This window comes from Eurosta solidaginis, unplaced genomic scaffold, assembly GCF_040869045.1.
Source record: "Eurosta solidaginis isolate ZX-2024a unplaced genomic scaffold, ASM4086904v1 ctg00000120.1, whole genome shotgun sequence".
NCBI lineage: Eukaryota > Metazoa > Arthropoda > Insecta > Diptera > Tephritidae > Eurosta > Eurosta solidaginis.
Genome location: NW_027136879.1, coordinates 425,100 through 445,070, shown reverse-complemented (window position 1 = coordinate 445,070; position 19,971 = coordinate 425,100). Strand labels below are relative to the sequence as shown.

Genomic DNA, 19,971 nt, shown 5'->3' with positions numbered 1-19,971 from the left:
ATGGAACTGAACGAAAAATAAGAGTTAAAAAAATAGAATATAAAAAAATTGTTTTAAAAAACTTCAGAGTTTGACGGCGATCGAACTCGCGCCACACGATCGTAACCGCAACAACATAGCCTCTGGGCCACTACAACTGCTTGGTAGCTTGTGCCAAATGTTGTATTTAACATTGTAGTGCACACGAATTATACCGTTTCTTTTTTCTTGAACTTAATTTAAGAACATTCGTTCTCATTAATAGAACATTTGTTCATAATTTAAGACCAGCCGTTCTCTTTTTAAGAAAATGGTGTTAGTTCAAGAACCAAAAAGTAAGAAAAGCTTAAATTGAGTCCGGTGGTGATGGATTTTAGAACGGGGTTTTTCTCTGAGTGTAGGCGCCATTATGGAAGCAGAGGAAGAGGGCGGGCGCACTCCGCTGGAAGGAACAGGCGGAAATCGGTTTAAATTCTTTTGGTGTGACCAACTGGCGCCAGTTATTAGAACGAAGAAGCGACTGGTGAGCGTTTTTGGACGGGCATAACCGTTTAAACCGTTAAGCGTTAATTAAGTAAGCAAGTAATAGGCGCCATTTCCAAAACCTGCGAGAATGGAGAGCATTGCGACTATTGACAGTAGTCATAATAAGCGTATCCGAGCAGAAGTATGGGCATTGTAATGAACGTCTTCTCATCCTAACCAAAGTCTGACGATAATATCATATGATGCAAATAACATCTAAAATACCTTCACACATATGTATGTTCATATGTATGTACATATTTTTATACTCAGCTGAGCAGAGCTCACAGAGTATATTAACTTTGTTCGCATAACGGTAATCCGTAACGGCATAAACTGATCGAGATAGATATAGACTTCTATATATCAAAATGATCTGGGCGAAAAAAAAAAATCATTTAGCCATGTCCGTCCGTCCGCCCGTAAACACGATAACTTGAGTAAATTTTGAGGTACTTTGATGAAATTTGGTATGTAGGTTCCTGGGTGCTCATCTCAGATCGCTATTTAAAATGAACGATATCTGACTACAACCACGCCCACTTTTTCGATATAGAAAATTTCGAAAACCCGAAAAAGTGCGATAATTCATTACCAAAGACGAATAAAGCGGTGAAACTTGGTTTGTGCGTTGATCTTATGACGCATAATAGAAAGTTAGTAAAATTTTGGACAATGGGCATGGCAACGCCCACTTTTAAAAGATGGTAATTTAAAAGTTTTGCAAGCTGTAATTTGGCAGTCGTTGAAGATATCATGATGAAGTTTGGCAGGCACATTCCTCCTATTATTATATATGTGCTGAATAAAAATTAGAAAAATCGGATTATGAACACGCCCACATTAAAAAAAATTTTTTTTTTAAGTCAAATTTTAACAAAAAATTTAATATCTTTACAGTATATAAGTAAATTATGTCAACATTCAACTCCAGTAATGATATGGTGCAACAAAATATAAAAACAAAAGAAAATTTTAAAATGGGCGTGGCTCCGCCCTTTTTAATTTAATTCGTCTAGAATACTTTCAAGGCCATAAGTCGAACAAAAATTTACCAATCCTTGAGAAATTTGGTAGGTGCATAGATTCTATGAAATTCTGTGAGAATGGGCGAAATCGGTTGAAGCCACGCCCAGTTTTTATACACAGTCGACCGTCTGTCCTTCCGCTCGGCCCTTAACACGACAACTTGAGCAAAAATCGATATATCTTTAGTAAACTAAGTTCACGTACTTATCTGAACCCACTTTATCTTGGTATAAAAAATGGCCGAAATCCGACTATGACCACGCCCACTTTTTCGATATTCAAAATTACGAAAAATAAAAAATGCCATAATTCTATACCAAATATGAAAAAAGGGATGAAACATGGTAATTGGATTGCATTATTGACGCAAAATATAACTTTAGAAAACACAATCAAAAGCCCTTGGAATCTTGGCAGGAATACTGTTCGTGGTATTACATATATAAATAAATTAGCGGTACACGACAGACGAAGTTCTAGGTCAGCCTGGTCCTCATTTTGGTCGATATCTCGAAAACGCCTTCACATATACAACTAAGGGCCACTCCCTTTTGAAACCCTCATTAATACCTTTAATTTGATACCCATATCGTACAAACACATTAAAGAGTCTCTCCTGTTCCCACCTTATTGCGATATCTCGAAAAGGCGTCCACCTATAGAACTAAGGCCCAATACGTTTTAAATAATCATTAACACCTTTCATTTGGTGCCCATATCGTACAACACACATTCTGGAGTCACCCCTTGTCCACCTTTATGGCGATATCCTGAAATTGCGTCCACCTATAGCACTATGGCGCACTCCCTTTTAAAATACTCTTTAGTACCTTCCTTTTGAAATCCATGTCATACAAACACATTCCAGGGTTACTCTAGGTTCATTTTGCTAAATGGTGATTTTCCCTTATTTTGTCTCCAAAGCTCTCAGCTGAGTATGTAATGTTCGGTTACACCCGAACTTAGCCTTCCTTACTTGTTACCTCTAATTTTATTTATAGTCATAACTACAGTTTTTTTCGATGCATTGTTTTAAGCAAGTATGTGCAGAAATACAATATGCAAATTAGTAAATATGATCTTGAATTGGGTCACGGTATATCTAGCAATTATCACAAACATAGAAACACAAAAACATTCAAATGTAAATGCATGAAAAGTACCAATTCATAGTCCTTCAGTTAATTTAGTGGTTGTAATTATTGTAATAAATACACTTCTTATATGGTACATATGTGTATGTATAGTTAAAATACTTTACTTCTACCAGTTGATAGCTAAGTGTATTACAAACATAAGCGTCACATGGTGTTTTGTTTGCATATGAACCGAAAACGAAAATTAACATTTAATGTTACGTAACGTTAACAGTGCCTTGTAGTATGGTAACATATTTTCGGAAAGTTTTCGGATACCGGTTCCCCTTATTGCTCATGTTATACCGTAATACAGAACAACAAAATTTTTTTTTTGCGCTCATAACAGTTCTTTGTAGAAAGTTCAAATTTAACAGTATTTTAACATATCCCACCAAACAAATTTAACATCGTTGTTAACACTACAACAGCATCAACTTTTTCATGCCAGTGACGCCAGATTGTGGGAAATTTACTTTTTTAAGCAAAAGCCTGTAAAAAGGGGAAAAAGCGACATTTAAAAAACAAGATTTCTTGTAGCAAAACCACCTATGTATGATAAGCTCATCATAACCCAACTTAAAATTAACAGCACTCTGAACAATACTGTAAAATGATACGTTGCTTTAATTCGTTTCTAACCTCGCACAATATCACTAGGAACTATATTTGTATATCTGGCAACTCAAGAGACAATTGTCATTATTTGTATTGCTTCGCCTTTATCGTATTTTGCACAATTCACAACAGCATGAATTTATTAAGTACCCTACAAATTTTGCGACTTTCTTCAGAAGATATAATATGAAATATTTCACAAAATTCGTAAGTCCTCTGCAAATAAAACGTATTTCCAAAAAAAGTAGCCAGGAGAACAAAGAGTACAGTGGCTGGTTGGAATCTGTGGCGAACGATCCATTCGAAGCCTTTTGTAAGGCGTGCAACGTTTCAACTCTAACTCAAACATATTTGATAGCTCGGAATCCCCTTTTTTATATAAAACATTCTGTTCTCATCTATCTTAAGAAATACTTAAGTTACTTAGCTGATGATATCGCTTCTATAGCTAAGAAGCTCTTGATCTCGACGCTTAGCAAACCGCTTCCCATCAACATCTCGGCAACCCCCAGCGGGCTAGGGGGCCGAGAATATACCCGCGGCAAGTATGCCTGTCATACCAGGCGACTCAAATACCAAATTTATTCAGGAGGTTGTGTAGCGCAGTCTTTTCAAGGGGTTGCCAGCGCAATATAAAGCTTCTCCAAACCAATTGTCAACCTTACCTATCCGTGGCGAATACTGTTTCTTTTATACCCGAGGCTCTGGCGACTCCAATATCCTCATGAATCTAGGAGGGTGGGATGGCCTATACGGTTTCATGTGGTCATAATGAATCGTTCCCTAGATGGTTGGCATAGTACCTTAATGGTGCTTGTTATCGAAACGTATAGGATCTGCAACCGGCAAAGGACCATCAACATCGATAACACTCAAATTAACAGGATTAGCTTTGTGTGTCATGTGGCCACTAGAAGACAGTGCATTGCCCCAAAGTTCTACAAAAGAAATAAACACTTTAAATCCGGAGGGAATTTCATGGGATTTTTTTATTTAGGATGTGAGAAATTAAGGAATTTTGTTTAATTTTTGTGGATAATTCCACTGTTTCAAGTCCGTACTTGTGCCAACGTGCTATTTGCTTTGTTCCTAATGTTGTTCACACTATGTAAGCAGTGATGCTGACATGCCAACCTAATAAAACCGCACTGCGTTTTTTTAGCGCACGCAAACAACCGGCGTTTTTTGCCCAAACCCAAATAAGCATGCGTTGCGACAATGTAAAGCATGTGTGCAAACGTCAAATCTAAATATCACGCAGAACAAAAATTTGAAATCGAGTTAGGTTTTCACGCAGCAAATTCAATTTGGGTTGCTCTCATACAAGTTGTATGTGCATGAGACATTTTTGACAGAAAATGTCTTGCGTTCGTTTATATTACGTTGGCATTTGAGAGCGCATCAACACGCGACTCAGTACGATATAACGCTATCTTAACACGTTCGCCACTCAGCGTCACATATATGTGACGTGGGGTATTTAAAAAAAACTCATGTCACATATGTATATGTGTCGTAAAATTACTAAAATGTATTGAGCTGTTATTTCATGAAGGTTTGTAGGAAGTATTGCATGTTTTAGTATCTGGCAAGGTGTCAAATATATACAAAATCTGCGGTTTGGGTATGGGCTAAGCCGTTATTTTAAAATTTCGCTTTTTAAAGGGGTATTCCCCGAATTTTTTCAATGTGCTAATTAATGTGAAAATAAGTTTGAAGTATGCTTTCATCAGTTCATTCGTGTCACAATAGCATTAGAAGAAGGTTCTTATAAGTAAAAGTGTGCATATTTTTTAAGGTAAGTTTTTTTACAATGCTTCAACTATTTTATACTAACATAGAAAACATATAACTATTTATATATATGTGTATATTTTTCGTTTATTGTTTAGAATGGAGGGTCGTAGACGAAGGCAAATATCTGAGGAGGAAATTCTTGAAGCCATTTTGAATTCCAGCGAAAGCGACCTGGACTTTGAGGATTCTGGAAGCAGCTTCGCCCCAGAAAGTGAGGACGAAGAGTCTGGGGAAGAAAATTACTCAGAAGGTGGGATAGAGATAGAAGAAACCGATCTTGGTGGAGACGTTACCAATGAAAATGAGTGGATGGATTTAGAGCCCGAAATCCAAAACATGGAATTTACAGGTGAAGAGAAAATTTCTATTGATTTACCACCTAGTGCAAAACCCATAGATTATTTTATGAAAATATTTGATGAAGTGCTTGTAAAGAAAATTGTTTTGTGGACAAATGCACGTGCTAATTTTTTATCTAAAAATGAGGAATTGGGGACGAAATCTAATCTTCTCAGATGGAAGGACGTAACCGCTGAGGAAATAAAAAAGGTAATCGGTTTATGTATTACAATGCCCTTAAATAAAAAGCCGGAAATGAGATAGTTTTGGAGCAAAGATCCTCTTTATTTTCAAAATATTTTCGGAGGAACTATGAGTCACATAAAATTTGAAAATATACTTCGTTGTATGTGTTTCTATTTTCATGACCAATGTGATAGATCCAACCGTCTACACAAAATTGAAAATGTGGTAAACCATATTCTTCAAAATATAAAAAAAAATCTATAGTCCCCCGCAAAACTTATCTTTGGGTGAAGCTCTTCTTTTGTGGAGGGGAAGGCTTTTATTTCGGCAGTATATTCCAAATAAAAGACATAAATATGGAATAAAATTTTACGAACTGTGTACCTCAGATGGATTTTTAATCAATTTACTTATATACACTGGAAAAACTACCGTGTGCAATGAAAAAGGACATGCATTTGGTGTTGTCGCTAAATTAATGGAGAATTACTTACAAAAAGGGCATACGCTTTACTTGGACAACTATTACAATAGTGTAGATCTCGCTGAATATTTATTGAGTAATAAAACAAAAATGTGTGGAACGTTGAGAAAAAATAGAAAACGGAACCCCTCATATGTCATCAAAAGCAAACTGACCCAAGGAACAACAGCATGGAGACGAAACGCAAAAGGTGTTGTTGTTTTAAAATGGAAAGATAAACGGGACGTACTCATGATTTCTACAAAGCATAATGCTTAAAACGTAAACACAACATCGAAGAGAGGAGTAAGTACAGTCAAACCGAAAATGGTTCATGACTATAATAAAAATATGTCAGGTATCGATCGTTCCGGTGTCGTATTATGCGTGTCCCAGACGATCAATTCGCTGGTATATGAAGGTATATTTTCACCTAATAGATATATCGCTTTGGAATGCCTGCTGGATTTACAACAAAATAAATTTCGAAAATCCATTGACACTCCTGTCGTTTAGAGAAAAAATTATAAAAGCATATTTGGTTGAACCTCCAAGACAAAGATTATCTGTTCATGTAACACCCAGTACATCTACTGCTGCTCATTTTCCAGACATGACCTCTTCAAGCAAACGATGTCGCCAGTGCAGTAAAACTAAAACGAGGACCGCAACTAAATATATATGTGGAGTCTGCAGAGACAAAAATGGCGATGTAATTGGATTATGCCCATATCCATGTTTTAGGGACTGGCATATCCAATAAAGCAGACATATGTACATATATAGAAAATAATAAAAATGTTTAATATATAATAAAAAAATTCAGTTTATGTTTTATTGATAGAAATCAAACTATGTAGTGACTCCCATATGTGACACAAGTACTTCCCAAAACTCATGACACTTATATGTGACTTTTGTGTATGTCACAAATACGTGGCACACAGATTCTCTTAAGAAAATTGCTTAGAAAACTCATGTCACATATATGTGACATATTTTTTTTTGTTCGTGAGTTTTTTTTGAAAGCACAAAAAATCAACGAGTGGCGAACGTGTTAAACAACAAAAATATATACCGCAACACAACCATATCTATCACTAATCCGAACATCATTTAAAACGCCACCAAACCTACACATACATACATAAGCTGTTAACACTAACCACCGTCAAGTAGAACAGCAACGCCTCCCTCTCAAAAGGAACATGGTAAACTTGCAAAATAAACATCGCAGCGAGGCGGTAAATGCATATTTCGTGTACATATGTCACGTCAGCGGCAGCAGCCACAAAAACACACAAGCAATTTCACAAAAGATTGGAAATGTAAGAACAAAGAGAGTAGATAATCTATCTACTCTCTTTGCCTGCGACACAGCCACACAAAAATCATCACAAGAAATTGTAGTAGCAACTAGAACGTCGCGTTGTAAGTACACGTGTTGTTTCCAAAATTTAATTGAATAAAAATTTGTTTGAAATTTATGAAAACTGTAAACATTAATGGATTTAATAAAAAAAAGTGTGGAATAAAACGAAAGATGAAATTGGAAAATGAAAATAAAATTTTGTACGTAAAGTTTGCATAGAAAAAAGGATAAGAAAGCGCGTGTTGCAAAAATACGCAAACTAGAGCGGAATTAAAAAAAAAAAATAAAAATTTTTAAAATAAATAACAAAAAAAGTATATTTGGAGACATTTACTAAAAATGTTCACTGTGCAGTAACTATGAGAAATTATTGACGAATTTCGTAAAAGAACAACCGGTTTCTTTAACATTGTGAATAACTACAAACACAACATTTGAAGTGTGAACTCGAAAATATATAATTATAAAAAGATAGATATGTACTAATTGGCAATATAAATAAGAAAAGTGAACTGCATTTTTGGAGCACACTGTGTGAAACCTTTTCCACAAAAAATTTTGTTTAATTATGCCACGCGCCGCCATTTTCCAACGGAAATCAAAATTACGGTAAACGCCAACACTTACAAAAACTCAATTTCAATATTATCTGCTTAGCACTATTGGCTGGCTGCTAGAGTATATTCTAAAATTTGTGTGTTAAAATGTATTTCGCTATAGGTACTACGAAATTGCCGTAGTGAAAAATTACTATGTGAAAATCATTGCCGTCGCTAAAGCTGTATTTACTGATTTTCACACTTTGGTATTGAAAATAAGCTAAAATAAAGATTAACGTTGTTAATTACCTAAATAATTTAAATCCAATGTTGTCTTGTTTGGTGCCGTCGTCATCACGTTTTGGCCAAGAGGATAATATTATAAGTCAAAGTATGCCATCATCACCAGCTTTTGCCGTACAATGTAAGTTCACATTTTTGAAAATTTGTCTTTTTAGCTTAGAGTAAAAATAAAGATTGACTCCTTAAAAATGTTCCTTTCCTTTCCATTTCACCTTTCGTTGTTAATTTGTTTATTAAATTTTGTTTATCTATGAAATAAGAAACGTACAGTGTTTTTGGAATCTTTGAGTCTTCTATAATAAAATTGTCAAGTTCTAGGGAAATCTCAAAACGGCTTATAAGATCACCCAACAAACATCAAAAATATTTCTCTGGTCTTCAAGAAATATATAGTTCTCAAGTTGATATCCAACATCATTCTTCGATTATTTTCCAGTTTTTGACAATTTATTTGAAATGTATAGCTCTCGAGTTGATCTCCAACATCATTATTGGGCTATCTCGTTTATATGTTAGAAAATGTTATATTTCAGGAAACCAAGAGCACCTATCCTAGAATTAGTGGGAACAAAAAATTTTTTCACAGACCCCGCCTTCAAATTTTATTCAAAACATACCATAACAAAAACTGAGATATGACTTTTTTGACAAACATGTTGAGATAGTGTGTTGCAACAGGCAACAGATTATTTACCTTAATATGAAAAAATTTTATGACGTGATATTTTATGATTAACTTCATCGATCCAACATTAAAAAAAGAAACACCCATATCATATAAAATTACATGCGCGCTTTCTTCAGTATGCTGAGGGCCGTTTCCTGTCTTCTTCTATATGACAGCCCATTAAGACTCAAGAAAAATGTGTTAACTAATGTAATTAGAAAATGTTCGGTACGAGTCACGCAAGATTTCTTAACTAATTTAAGTAGAATTCGAGAGAGATTAACCATCCTCTTTTCCTTCTTTAGTTCCCAGTTTATAAAGAACAAGCTTTGAAAGCGCTGTATGATGTATTTAAAAACCTTATTGTATTTATTATATTGAGTAAATTCGGCCATAGATATACGAATATACATACATATTTTTGTAAGATTTTATGAGCCAGTTGATAATAACTGTTTATATTTTATTAGTTTTAGATCCTTTGATAGAAAAAATCATCAATCATCATCGTCAGTCCAATTTGTATTTTTAATAGACATCGGGGTCGAGATCTGGATCAATAGGAAGCTCACTAAAAAATCTGAAATTTAGAAACTATGATTATCTCCAGACTTTCCAGTTCAATACCTAACGACCTGTATACTCGATTTATTAACACCTCCACTAATCAACAAGAAAAGACTGTAAACATTTGAAATTGCATTGGCGCATATGGGAGAGGCAGTCAGTTTTTCACGTTTTCTGAACATTGCGATTTTTTAAGTTGATCGCTGTTTATCTAGGTGTGCGATATGATATAAAATTTAATGCCCGATTTCTTCAGAACAATAAATTTTTAATCTTATTAGAATGCTGAGGGCGATTTCCGGTGTTCTTCTAAGTGACAGCCGATTGTGACCCAAGCAAAATATCTTATCTAATTTAAGCAGAGTTTTGAATCTCGAGCTAAGCGCCGTAAGATTAATTTAAAAACTTCATTCTCTTAATTTCTATCAAATAAGCTAACTCAGAAGGGTGGAGCCGTGTATACAAGTCCACGAAAGTGGGGAAAGCTTCTGACCGCCATTTACCTGGGAATGGCCAGAGCGATTCTTTTGCATGCGGTTCAAGCAGCTCACTACTACCGGTCGCTTGCGGCCAAGTATCATCTAATTTGAGAAGGCGACAACCTGCCCAGGCCACTCTGACATAATCGGTTTAAGGGCTAGCTGGGGGAGATCTCATCGGCAGCGTCTGTACACCTCTAGTTGAGCCTGCAAGCGGGCGTCAGCCTTGGAGCAAGCGGCTCGCTGTATAAACGTGCAGGTAATATTTTCACCTACTCTGAGCGGGCTGTGCGTTGGGCTTGGGACCCGCCACGTAAAACCATACTCCAATGAAATATAACACCAAGCCTCGGATAAATACACCCTCTATTGATGACGACCATGGCAAACGTTTGAAGGACAATGAATTGAGGGCATGCACCTGGAACGTCCGCTCCCTGAATGGGATTGGTGCAGATGCCCGGCTGGTTGATGTCCTCGTCAAAGCAAAATCTGATATCACCGCCATCAAAGAAATGCGTGTGACGAAGCAAGGAAGAAAAAAGGTCAACAATTGTGACATCTATTGAAGTGGTCATACGAATAAGCGCAGTATAATAAGGTATTCAAATAATCGTTGAGTTGCGATTAGTTATTTATCTAAAGCAAATCTAAAATCTTATAATCGAATACACGACTAATCGAATTATTCCAATAGTTTAAAGCCGTGTGTAGAAGTCCACGAATGTGGGGAAAGCTTCTCACCTCAATTCACCTGGAAATGGCCAGAGCGATTCTTTTGCGTGCGGTTCAAGCAGCTCACTACTGCCGGTCGCTTGCGGCCAAGTATCCTCTGGGTAGCCGCTAAACATCCGTTAAGCGGTGAGCTAATATGAGAAGGCGACAACCTGGATAGGCCACTCTGACATAATCGGTTTAAGGGCTAGCCGGGGAGATCTCATCGGCAGCGTCTGTACACCTCTAGGGGCGGCTGCAAGCGGGCGTCTATCTTGGAACAAGCGGCTCGCTATATAAACGTGCAAGTAATATTTTCACCCCCGCAGAACGGGTTGTGCACAGAGCTTGAGACCCGCCAGGTAAAACCATACTCCAATGAAATATACCAACAAGCCTCGAATAAATACACTCTATTGTAGACGACCATGACAAACGTTTGAAGGGCAATGAATTGAGGGCATGCACCTGGAACATCCGCTCCCTGAATGGGATTGGTGCAGATGCCCGGCTGGTTGATGTCCTCGTCAAAGCAAAATCTAACATCACCGCCATCCAAGAAATGCGTTGGACGAAGCAAGGAAGAAAGAAGATCAAAAATTTTGACATCTATTGGAGTGGCCATACGAATAAGCGCAGTTTCGGCGTCGGAATCGTGCGTCTCGCCGCTATCCGAATAAAAGGAAAATGTTTTAATATATCATTCATCTGCAACAATGCGCCGACAGAGGAGAAAAACGATGAGGCGCTTTTTATGAACAATTAGAACGCACATACGAGCGCTGACCCCGCTATGATATAAAAGTCGTGCTTGGCGACCTTAACGCCAGGGTGGGCAAAGAAGGTGTTCTTGGCACTACAGTCGGAAAGTTTAGCCTACACAATGAAACTTCTCCTAACGGGCTGAGGCTGATTGACTTTGCCGGTGCTCGAAACATGGTCATACCAGCACGAGGTTCATGCATAAAATGATACATAAAGCTACATAGCTGTCTCCTGATCGAAATAATCGCAATCAGATCGATCACGTTGTGATAGACGGACGGCACGCCTCCAGAGTTTTAGATTTGCGCACGATACGAGTACCTAACATCGACTCGGACCATTATCTTGTTGCAGCCAAAATACGCACCCGCCTCAGCGCGGCTAAAACCAAGGAACAAAAAACACAAGGAAAGCTAGACGTCGAACAGCTTCAATCACAACAGACTGCCAATGATTTCGCAACTCGACTCTCACACCTGCTCTCTGAGAGCACAACTCATCCTGAAGAAATACAGGGGCAGTGGGAGCATATCTCCAAAGCACTTCGTTTTGCCGTCGAGGAAAAATTTGGTTAACGGCGGCCACGAAAAAACAACTGGTACGATGAAGAATGCCGCGTTGCAACCGAAAGAAAAGACGCTGCCTACAGGGCTACGTTAAAAGCGAGCGCGACAAGAGGAGTGTGTGAACGCTATCGTGAGTTGAAAAGGGAAGAGAGACACCTTTTCAGGAAGAAAAAAGCAGAAGCAGAAAGGCGTGAGTGCGAGGAGCTTGAGCTGCTAGCCACCAGAAATAACACCCGAAAATTTTACCAGAAAATACGGCGACAGACGGAAGATTTTAAGACCGGGGCAAACCCCTGTAGGAACGAAAACGGCGACCTTGTAACTGATGTCTTGTGCTTAGATTATGGAGGGAACACTTCTCTGCTCTCCTAAATGGAGGCAGCAATTCACCGCGCAGACATGAAGAACCCGATCCCGCAATCGATGATGATAGAATATATGTCCCCCGCCCAATTATGACGAAGTTAAAATAGCAATAACCAGATTGAAAAACAACAAGGCCGTGGGCGCTGATGGATTGCCTGCGGAGGTATTCAAGTACGGCGGCGAGGAGTTGCTAAGGCGCATGCAGCAGCTCCTTAGCAAAATATGGGCTGCCGAGTGCATGCCCGACGATTGGAATCTAAGTGTTCTTTGCCCAGTCCACAAGAAGGGGGATACTGCAAAATGCACCAACTATCGTGGAATCAGCCTTCTTAATATCGCATATAAGGCCCTTTTAAGTGTATTGTGTGAAAGATTGAAGCCCACCGTGAACCGGCTGATTGGACCTTATCAGTGTGGCTTCAGATTTGGCAAATCCACCATCGACCAGATTTTCACAATATACTATAAAAGCGGCCATACAAGTCACTTATCGTACCCGTCCTGCTATATGGGGCAGAAGCATGGACCATGACAACAGCAGATGAAGCGGCTTTGGGAGTGTTCGAGAGAAAAGTTCTTCGAAAGATTTATGAACCTCTACGCGTTGGCGTTGGCGAGTACCGAAGAAGATTTAATGATGAGCTGTACGAGCTATACGCAGACATCAACATAGTCCAGCGAATTAAAACGCAGCGGCTGCGCTGGCTAGGCCATGTTATGCGAATGAAAGATGATGCTCCGGCCAAGAAAGTGTTTCTATCGGAACCCGCCTATGGAAGCAGAGGTAGAGGGCGGCCCCCACTCCGTTGAAAGGACCAGGTGGAAAACTCCCTTGGTGTGACCAATTGGCGCCGGTTGGCGGAGCGAAGGAGCGACTGGCGCGCCTTGTTGGACGGCCATAACCGTTTAGACGGTTAAGCGCCAATTAAGTAAGATTTGGGTAAAAGTGTGGTATTACAAACACAAAATGAAATATACAGACCATTGTGTTAAAGAATTTTATTTTGTTCGTGAATGCAAAAAATGTCCACAAACATACAAAAAAACAATTAAGTTTAAAAATTCCAACTTAACACAAAATTTAACAAATCTGTCACAAATCTGAAAATAAATTATAAATTTCAAAGAAACCCCATGAAAAAGCAAATTTTTATAAACAACATTTTATAATATACGTACCGAGAAGCAAATTTTTTTTATAAATATACAACATATGTATGTATGTATATGATTTTGTTGTTTTGTAAAATTTTCTTATCATAAAATATTGTTGAACTCAAGTGTACCGTTGATGTAAAAGTATTTTGTAGCCATAAAAACAAGAAAGAAAACACAGCCAATCACTGCGATTAGTAAATATTTTGCAGTAGTACAATGCATCAACAAATAAATATTTTTCTGTAGGTACGAGAGCGTTTGATTCATTCATAATTCTTAAATAATAAAAATTAAATATAAGTAAACATATGTACCATATTCACTTAATATTTTTGTCGCTTAGCAGTAGATTTTTTTCTTTCGTTGCTTTCTTTCCATTGAAAATATTTTATCAACAAAAATAAGTTTATAAATTTCGTTCTTGTTTTTTGCACTTACTTATTTCGTTTAAAAATTCCTCGCAGTATATATCTATTTTATTTGTAAGAGGTTCATACCAATATTTTTTTGTTTTTATAATACCTTTTACCAAAAGTATTGTAACGAATTTACTTGCAAATCCTCTTATTTGCAATCCTCTGCTAAGTTCGAATCACTAAACTGTTGAATAAATAACTCCAATTTGTAATAATGCAAAATGACTTTTATTAAAGTACTTCACAATAACACTCTAAATGTGCAACGAATAGCTTGCTTAATAACCAAACTGATTGATAGCTCAAGTGAAACTCTACTATTCAAAATAATACTGCTCTTGCTCGCTAGATAGCGTCTTAGTCGAAACTGCTTGACAACTCAAATCAAACTGAATTCCAGCGCCTCTACAATTGCCGCCTTTTATACTCTTGGATTTCAACGTTCGCATCTTCTAGGCGCTTCCAGAATCTACTAGTCCAGCAGCTCTCAAACTTCTCAGCTGTAACTACAATTGCACAATATTATAGTTTTTCTCATTGCATACTTTCATGAGTATCTCATATATATGCATTGACTCTCCGCTGCTCGTATACGTACATTGTACATATGCGTAGACGCAATTATTGTTTCGTTTATGTAGATACATAATGATTGATCTATGGATGTGAATTCGCGTCACTGCTTAGAATCGGCTTAGAGACGATAGCATCGCTCAGTGCTGCTAACATTCGTTACAATATTTTTAAGAATCAATCGGAAAACTAATTATATTTTTGGAATTTAATTTCATACCTCCATAATTCGAACCTAACAATAATTTAATATTGAACAACAAAAATAAAATTTTACAGATGTTACCATGTAGCCAAGAGGGAAAATCTCAAGAAAAAAAGTTAGGATTTTCCCACCTCTTATAAAGTAACATAACACCTTGTATAAATTATTTTTTGTTGGTTACACTAAATTTGCTGTCAGGTCTTCATATTATAAGTATTTTCGAAAATTCGAATATAAGAATTTAAACAAAGTTACCAGTTCTTGACTATGTTGCTGTTTTCCATTATACTAATCCGTCACACTTTTAAAAGGAATTCGTTACAATAAAATTCATGGATATGCATTTTTATATCGTTAACAGGCTTTTGAACTTAAACAAAAAAAAACTACGCTGCTGATTGTTGTTTTTGCTATTTTGCTCAATATTTAATTAAACAAAAACCTACTGCCCTTTTCTAAAAATATTCATTTCATGGTAAATAAATAAATAAAAACAAACTTTTAAAAAGAAATCAACAATCAATATAATATATCCAATTTAAAAACATTTAAAGTACTTTACCGTACGCTCTCATTAGTCATCATTAATTCCTATTAATTTAAAATTTTCATACGCCAACGGTTTGCGTCTCCAATTTAAAAACAAAGAACTACCTACAATGTAAATTTATAAGCACGTTTTTTATGCTTAATTTTTGGGATGCTGTACTCGTATATAATTACATATATATGTATGTCTGTGTCGTTTTCAAGATAACTAAAACCCAGTGTGTGGTCTCTAAAACCAGCATTGAGCCCATCGAATATACACACAAAGTCTCTAAAAAGGGATAATAAGCATAATGCTTAAAGTACAATATAACCAAAAATCATACTTCATATAATAAACAAATAAATTCACCTTAAACCGTAGCAGAAAAAAATTGTATACAAATAAACATACTCACATGGGCATGCATCAAATTACAGATCATCACAACAATACACTGTATCTTGCTGTGAGGTAAGAAAAAAATTATTAAGAGTTTGAGCTTAGCACGCTTTTGTCAACAACACCGCCTGCATAAAAAATTAAGGATATCAATCTATATATATATGGGGTATTCCATTTCGACCAATTTTGAACCCGACCCCTTTAGAATTGGCTGAAAGTTTTTCGTCTTTTTCTAGCTTACGAAAGACGTTTTTCAGAAGTTTTTCAAATTTTTTCATACAACCTCAAAAAAGTTATGAATTTAAAAAAAACACCGTTTTTGTTTTCAAAATGCTATAACTTTTTCAAAAATTTACCGTTTGGGATCTTTTTTTTAAATTTGTTTTTAAATGTACTTTTCGGAAAAAATTCAAAGAATTTTTTAAAGTTTTTTTTTTGGTATTTTTCAGTTTTTCGAGACTTTTCGAATTTCGCCATTTTTTTTCTTATAAAAAACTTCAATCAATTCTGCAATCATCCTCACTAATCCCGGAGTGGGCCGAGAATTTTTTTTTTATTTAATTGAAAAAAAAACTTAAAATTTTTTTTTGTATTTTTTCCGAAAAGTACATTTCAAAACATATTTAAAAAAAAAAATGATCCCAAACGGTCACTTTTTGAAAAAGTTATAGCATTTTGAAAAAAAAAAAAAACACCGTTTTCCAACTCAAAATAAGTTTTAAATATTTTTAAAAAAAAAACGGTGTTTTTTTTTTCAAAATGCTATAACTTTTTCAAAAATTGACCGCTTGGGATCATTTTTTTCTTAAATATGTTTTTAAATGTACTTTTCGAAAAAAATACAAAAAAAAATAAAAAATTTTTTTTTTTCAATTAAATAAGAAAAAAAAAAAAATTCTCGGCCCACTCCGGGATTAGTGGGGATGATTGCAGAATTGATTGAAGTTTTTTATGAGAAAAAAAAGGCGATATTCGAAAAATCTCGAAAAACTGAAAAATTACAAAAAAAACTTTAAAAATTTTTTTGAATTTTTTTCCGAAAAGTACATTTAAAAACAAATTTAAAAAAAAAATAAGATCCCAAACGGTAAATTTTTGAAAAAGTTATATCATTTTGAAAACAAAAACGGTGTTTTTTAAAAATTCATAACTTTTTTTGAGTTGGATGAAAAAATTTGAAAAACTTCTGAAAAACGTCCTTCGTAAGCTAGAAAAAGAAGAAAAACTTTCAGCCAATTCTAAAGGGGTCGTGTTCAAAATTGGTCGAAATAGGATGGAATACCCCATATACATACATACATTGTATATGTACTTCAAAATTACTTATATGAGAAGACGTCTTTAGGTGGCATACATTGTTACCTCAACGCTCGATAACTCAGCTCAGAAGAGTAATAATAATAAACACCTTAAACGCTGCTTCATCAATTTGAGATCGAATACGTATGTACGAGTAGCAACGAAACCAAGCGTAGGGGTATATGAAATTAAAAAAAAAATGTTTTTGTAAACAAAAAAGAACAAACAGCGTTAAATTTTTAAAAAATTATATTATTGTATATTGTTTTTAAAAAGAACAGGGGTCTTTCAACTCGTTTCACTTAAAATAAAAATAAACATCTGACATCAGCCAAACAGAGATTTGTTTGCACTGTGACAAAGTGGTAACACAAAAAACGTAGGCAAATTAACATCTATTTTATTAGAGGCCAAAATGATGAAATATTCCTTACTTTATTAGTTTTTGCGATATGAAGCTAGTTGTTAAATAAAGATATACTTTCTGCATCTATATGAAATACAATAGATGAGTTGTGTGAAGAGTTATAGAAATAAGAGAAATAAGGGTTGTCGCAACTGGCCAATTGAATACCTAAAAGTAATTTGAATGTACAGAATGTAACACTAGAACTCACGTTCATTATGGATCATCAAGTATATCTGAAAAATGTTCTGTGTCGAAAATAATATATCTGGTACTGGTTTGATCCCCTACCTCAGTTTTCTTTATTCTATCTCACACCTTCTAAATTTCCCAACAAACATCGTAAAACTATTTCTCCAGCCTTCAATGAATATGTATGTAGTTCCCAAGGTGATATCCGACAACACTACCAAATTATTCTCCAACATTAGAGAAATTTGTTTAATGGTATGTTCAATTTATACTTATTATTTAACAAATCTACAAGCAGGATAGCCTAGTGGTTAGGGTAACTACAGTTTCACTGTGTGATTCGCGGTCGAAATCGCCTGATGATGATTACGTGGCGGTTTGCGAAATGGTACCATCGCAATATGCCAGTAAATCTTTGTTTCTTTCTTTTCAGTTTCTCTTAGAAAAACATAATAATTGAATATTTAATTATTATAAGCCGATGTTAAGCTCATGAATTCTTAGGATAGAGAAATTTGTTTGAAAATTATAGTTCTTTAATTGTTCTTCAATATTATTCTGAAACTATTCTCCGACGTTAGAGAAATTTTGACATTGGATCTCTAGTTGAGGCGAAGTTGAAAATTAAAATGCTCTCAAAGATGGCAACACTAAAGTCAACAGCGGTTCTTTGAAGCGTTATAAACTAGAAATTATTTATACATGGTGAATTATGATTTTTTCCTTAAAATACTGCAGTACTGCAATCTTACATTTGAGTTCCATTAGAGAATCACACTTGAGTACAAGTTGACAACTCTCTTTTACTAAGCTTGAGAAACAGTATTTTTTCCCATAAAAACACTTTTTGCTTACGAATCTTTCTATTTTCTTTTTTGCAATATGCATCCTGAATATTAACTAAATGTATCCCAACGTACTAGTGTTCCGAATATTTCGACTCTTATTGCAGGTCGCAAGCTATATCTGAAGGCTTACGTTCCTAGCTTACGGGGAAGCTTTTAGATTAGATTAGATTTATTCATTCATTCCGTTCTTAAAATGTAACATTTCAACTTAAAATTAACAACATAGATATTAGCATTGAAATTTCAAGACATACAATTCTAATATATAGAAAAAGTTAATTAAAAGTGAGGGCCCACAAACACATAGCATCAGGAACTTTGCCTCGAGAATATTGATATATAATATTTGAGGACAAGAGCGGGAGGGATTTCAAACTTAACCCCACCTAACCATCTCACCTATTAGAGATAGTGGAAATCTAATCGGCTGCGATGTTACACAGCTCTCTTGCAGGTGATTCTAAGACAAGAACAAGCTTTCATTGAAAGCGCAGCCCAGCAAAAGAATCGGAAGTCTTTCATGCGTTGCCAGGTTTTTGTTCATCCATCTCTAGAGGTCTCGTTATAAATTAGCGAACAGAAAATATTGGTATTGAGGACAAAAATATCAAACATGATTTTTACAATTATATATGATATACATAATATGTATTACAAGAATAACTACTAAGATAAATTTTAGAACCCGCTTTACTGCTGAAAAATATTCTAAAGCCGTTGTATCCAGTAATCCCTCATTAGGATAGGCACCTTGTCGTTGGTGTGAGGGCTTAGCCGAACTCCATAGCGCCCGACTATGAGGCGGAGCTGTTTAGGACTAACATCTACGCCGTTTCGCCTCATAGGAGGGCGGCAGGATGTCGGTGACCAAGAACCGCCAGCCCCCTAAGCCAGGGTGTTATGCGGACCGTGCCTATTGGACGATTTGCAGCCAGGGGATAAATTCGGATGTATTCGAACGGGGACTTCCCCATACCGGGCCACCTCGGGAAGTATTGATAGCCTTACCACAGTAAGGGGCGCTGCTGTGGCGGATGGTTCTTTCCCCGTATATAATACTGGACCGCTGATCCCACTTTGTCGGGCAGGTGGTCGTACGACCAAGATGAACGACTCATTAACTAATTGTAATAAGGACGATGATAAGAGGAGGACTGAGTCGCAAGCGAAGGACGACAAATACGCATTAAGCGATGCGTCGGACTCGGGGAGCGAGAGTAGTGCTGTTTCAATGAACTGGAGAAGCACACAAATGAAAACGGAGTAGAGGAGTGGAGAAGGGTACGGAACAGAGGAAGTAAAAAAGCTCTCTCGCAGTACCTTGCAGCACTAAGAATTGTCCAACGCCTGGGAGCAGTGGTCAACCCAACAGAAGTGGAGATCGAGCGCTTGGAATGGGCCCATGAGGCGGTAGAAGTAGGTCGATGGCAGTTCAAAAGATTTGCTGCGATAAACCCTCGGTTCTGCAACCGGTACGAGGAGGAGGAAGCGTCGAATGGCAGAATGAAGAGGCAACGTTCGGCGGAAGCG

The 19,971-nt window shown here is 36.3% G+C and overlaps 1 protein-coding gene across 2 annotated transcripts in view; it reads left to right on the top strand.

Moving 5' to 3' along the window:
* Window positions 1-7,301: 7,301 nt before the first annotated feature.
* The window catches only part of LOC137235624 (zinc finger protein 1-like), a 53,107-nt gene continuing 40,437 nt past the window's right edge, over window positions 7,302-19,971 (top strand). The window contains exons 1-2 of one of the 2 annotated variants that reach the window (XM_067758518.1): window positions 7,302-7,644; window positions 8,165-8,407. In XM_067758518.1, coding sequence (XP_067614619.1) covers window positions 8,311-8,407 — 97 coding nt within the window. In that variant the 5' untranslated portion in view covers window positions 7,302-7,644; window positions 8,165-8,310. Of the gene's footprint in view, window positions 8,054-8,164; window positions 8,408-19,971 lie in introns of both variants that reach the window. The other variant, XM_067758517.1, reaches the window with a different exon arrangement.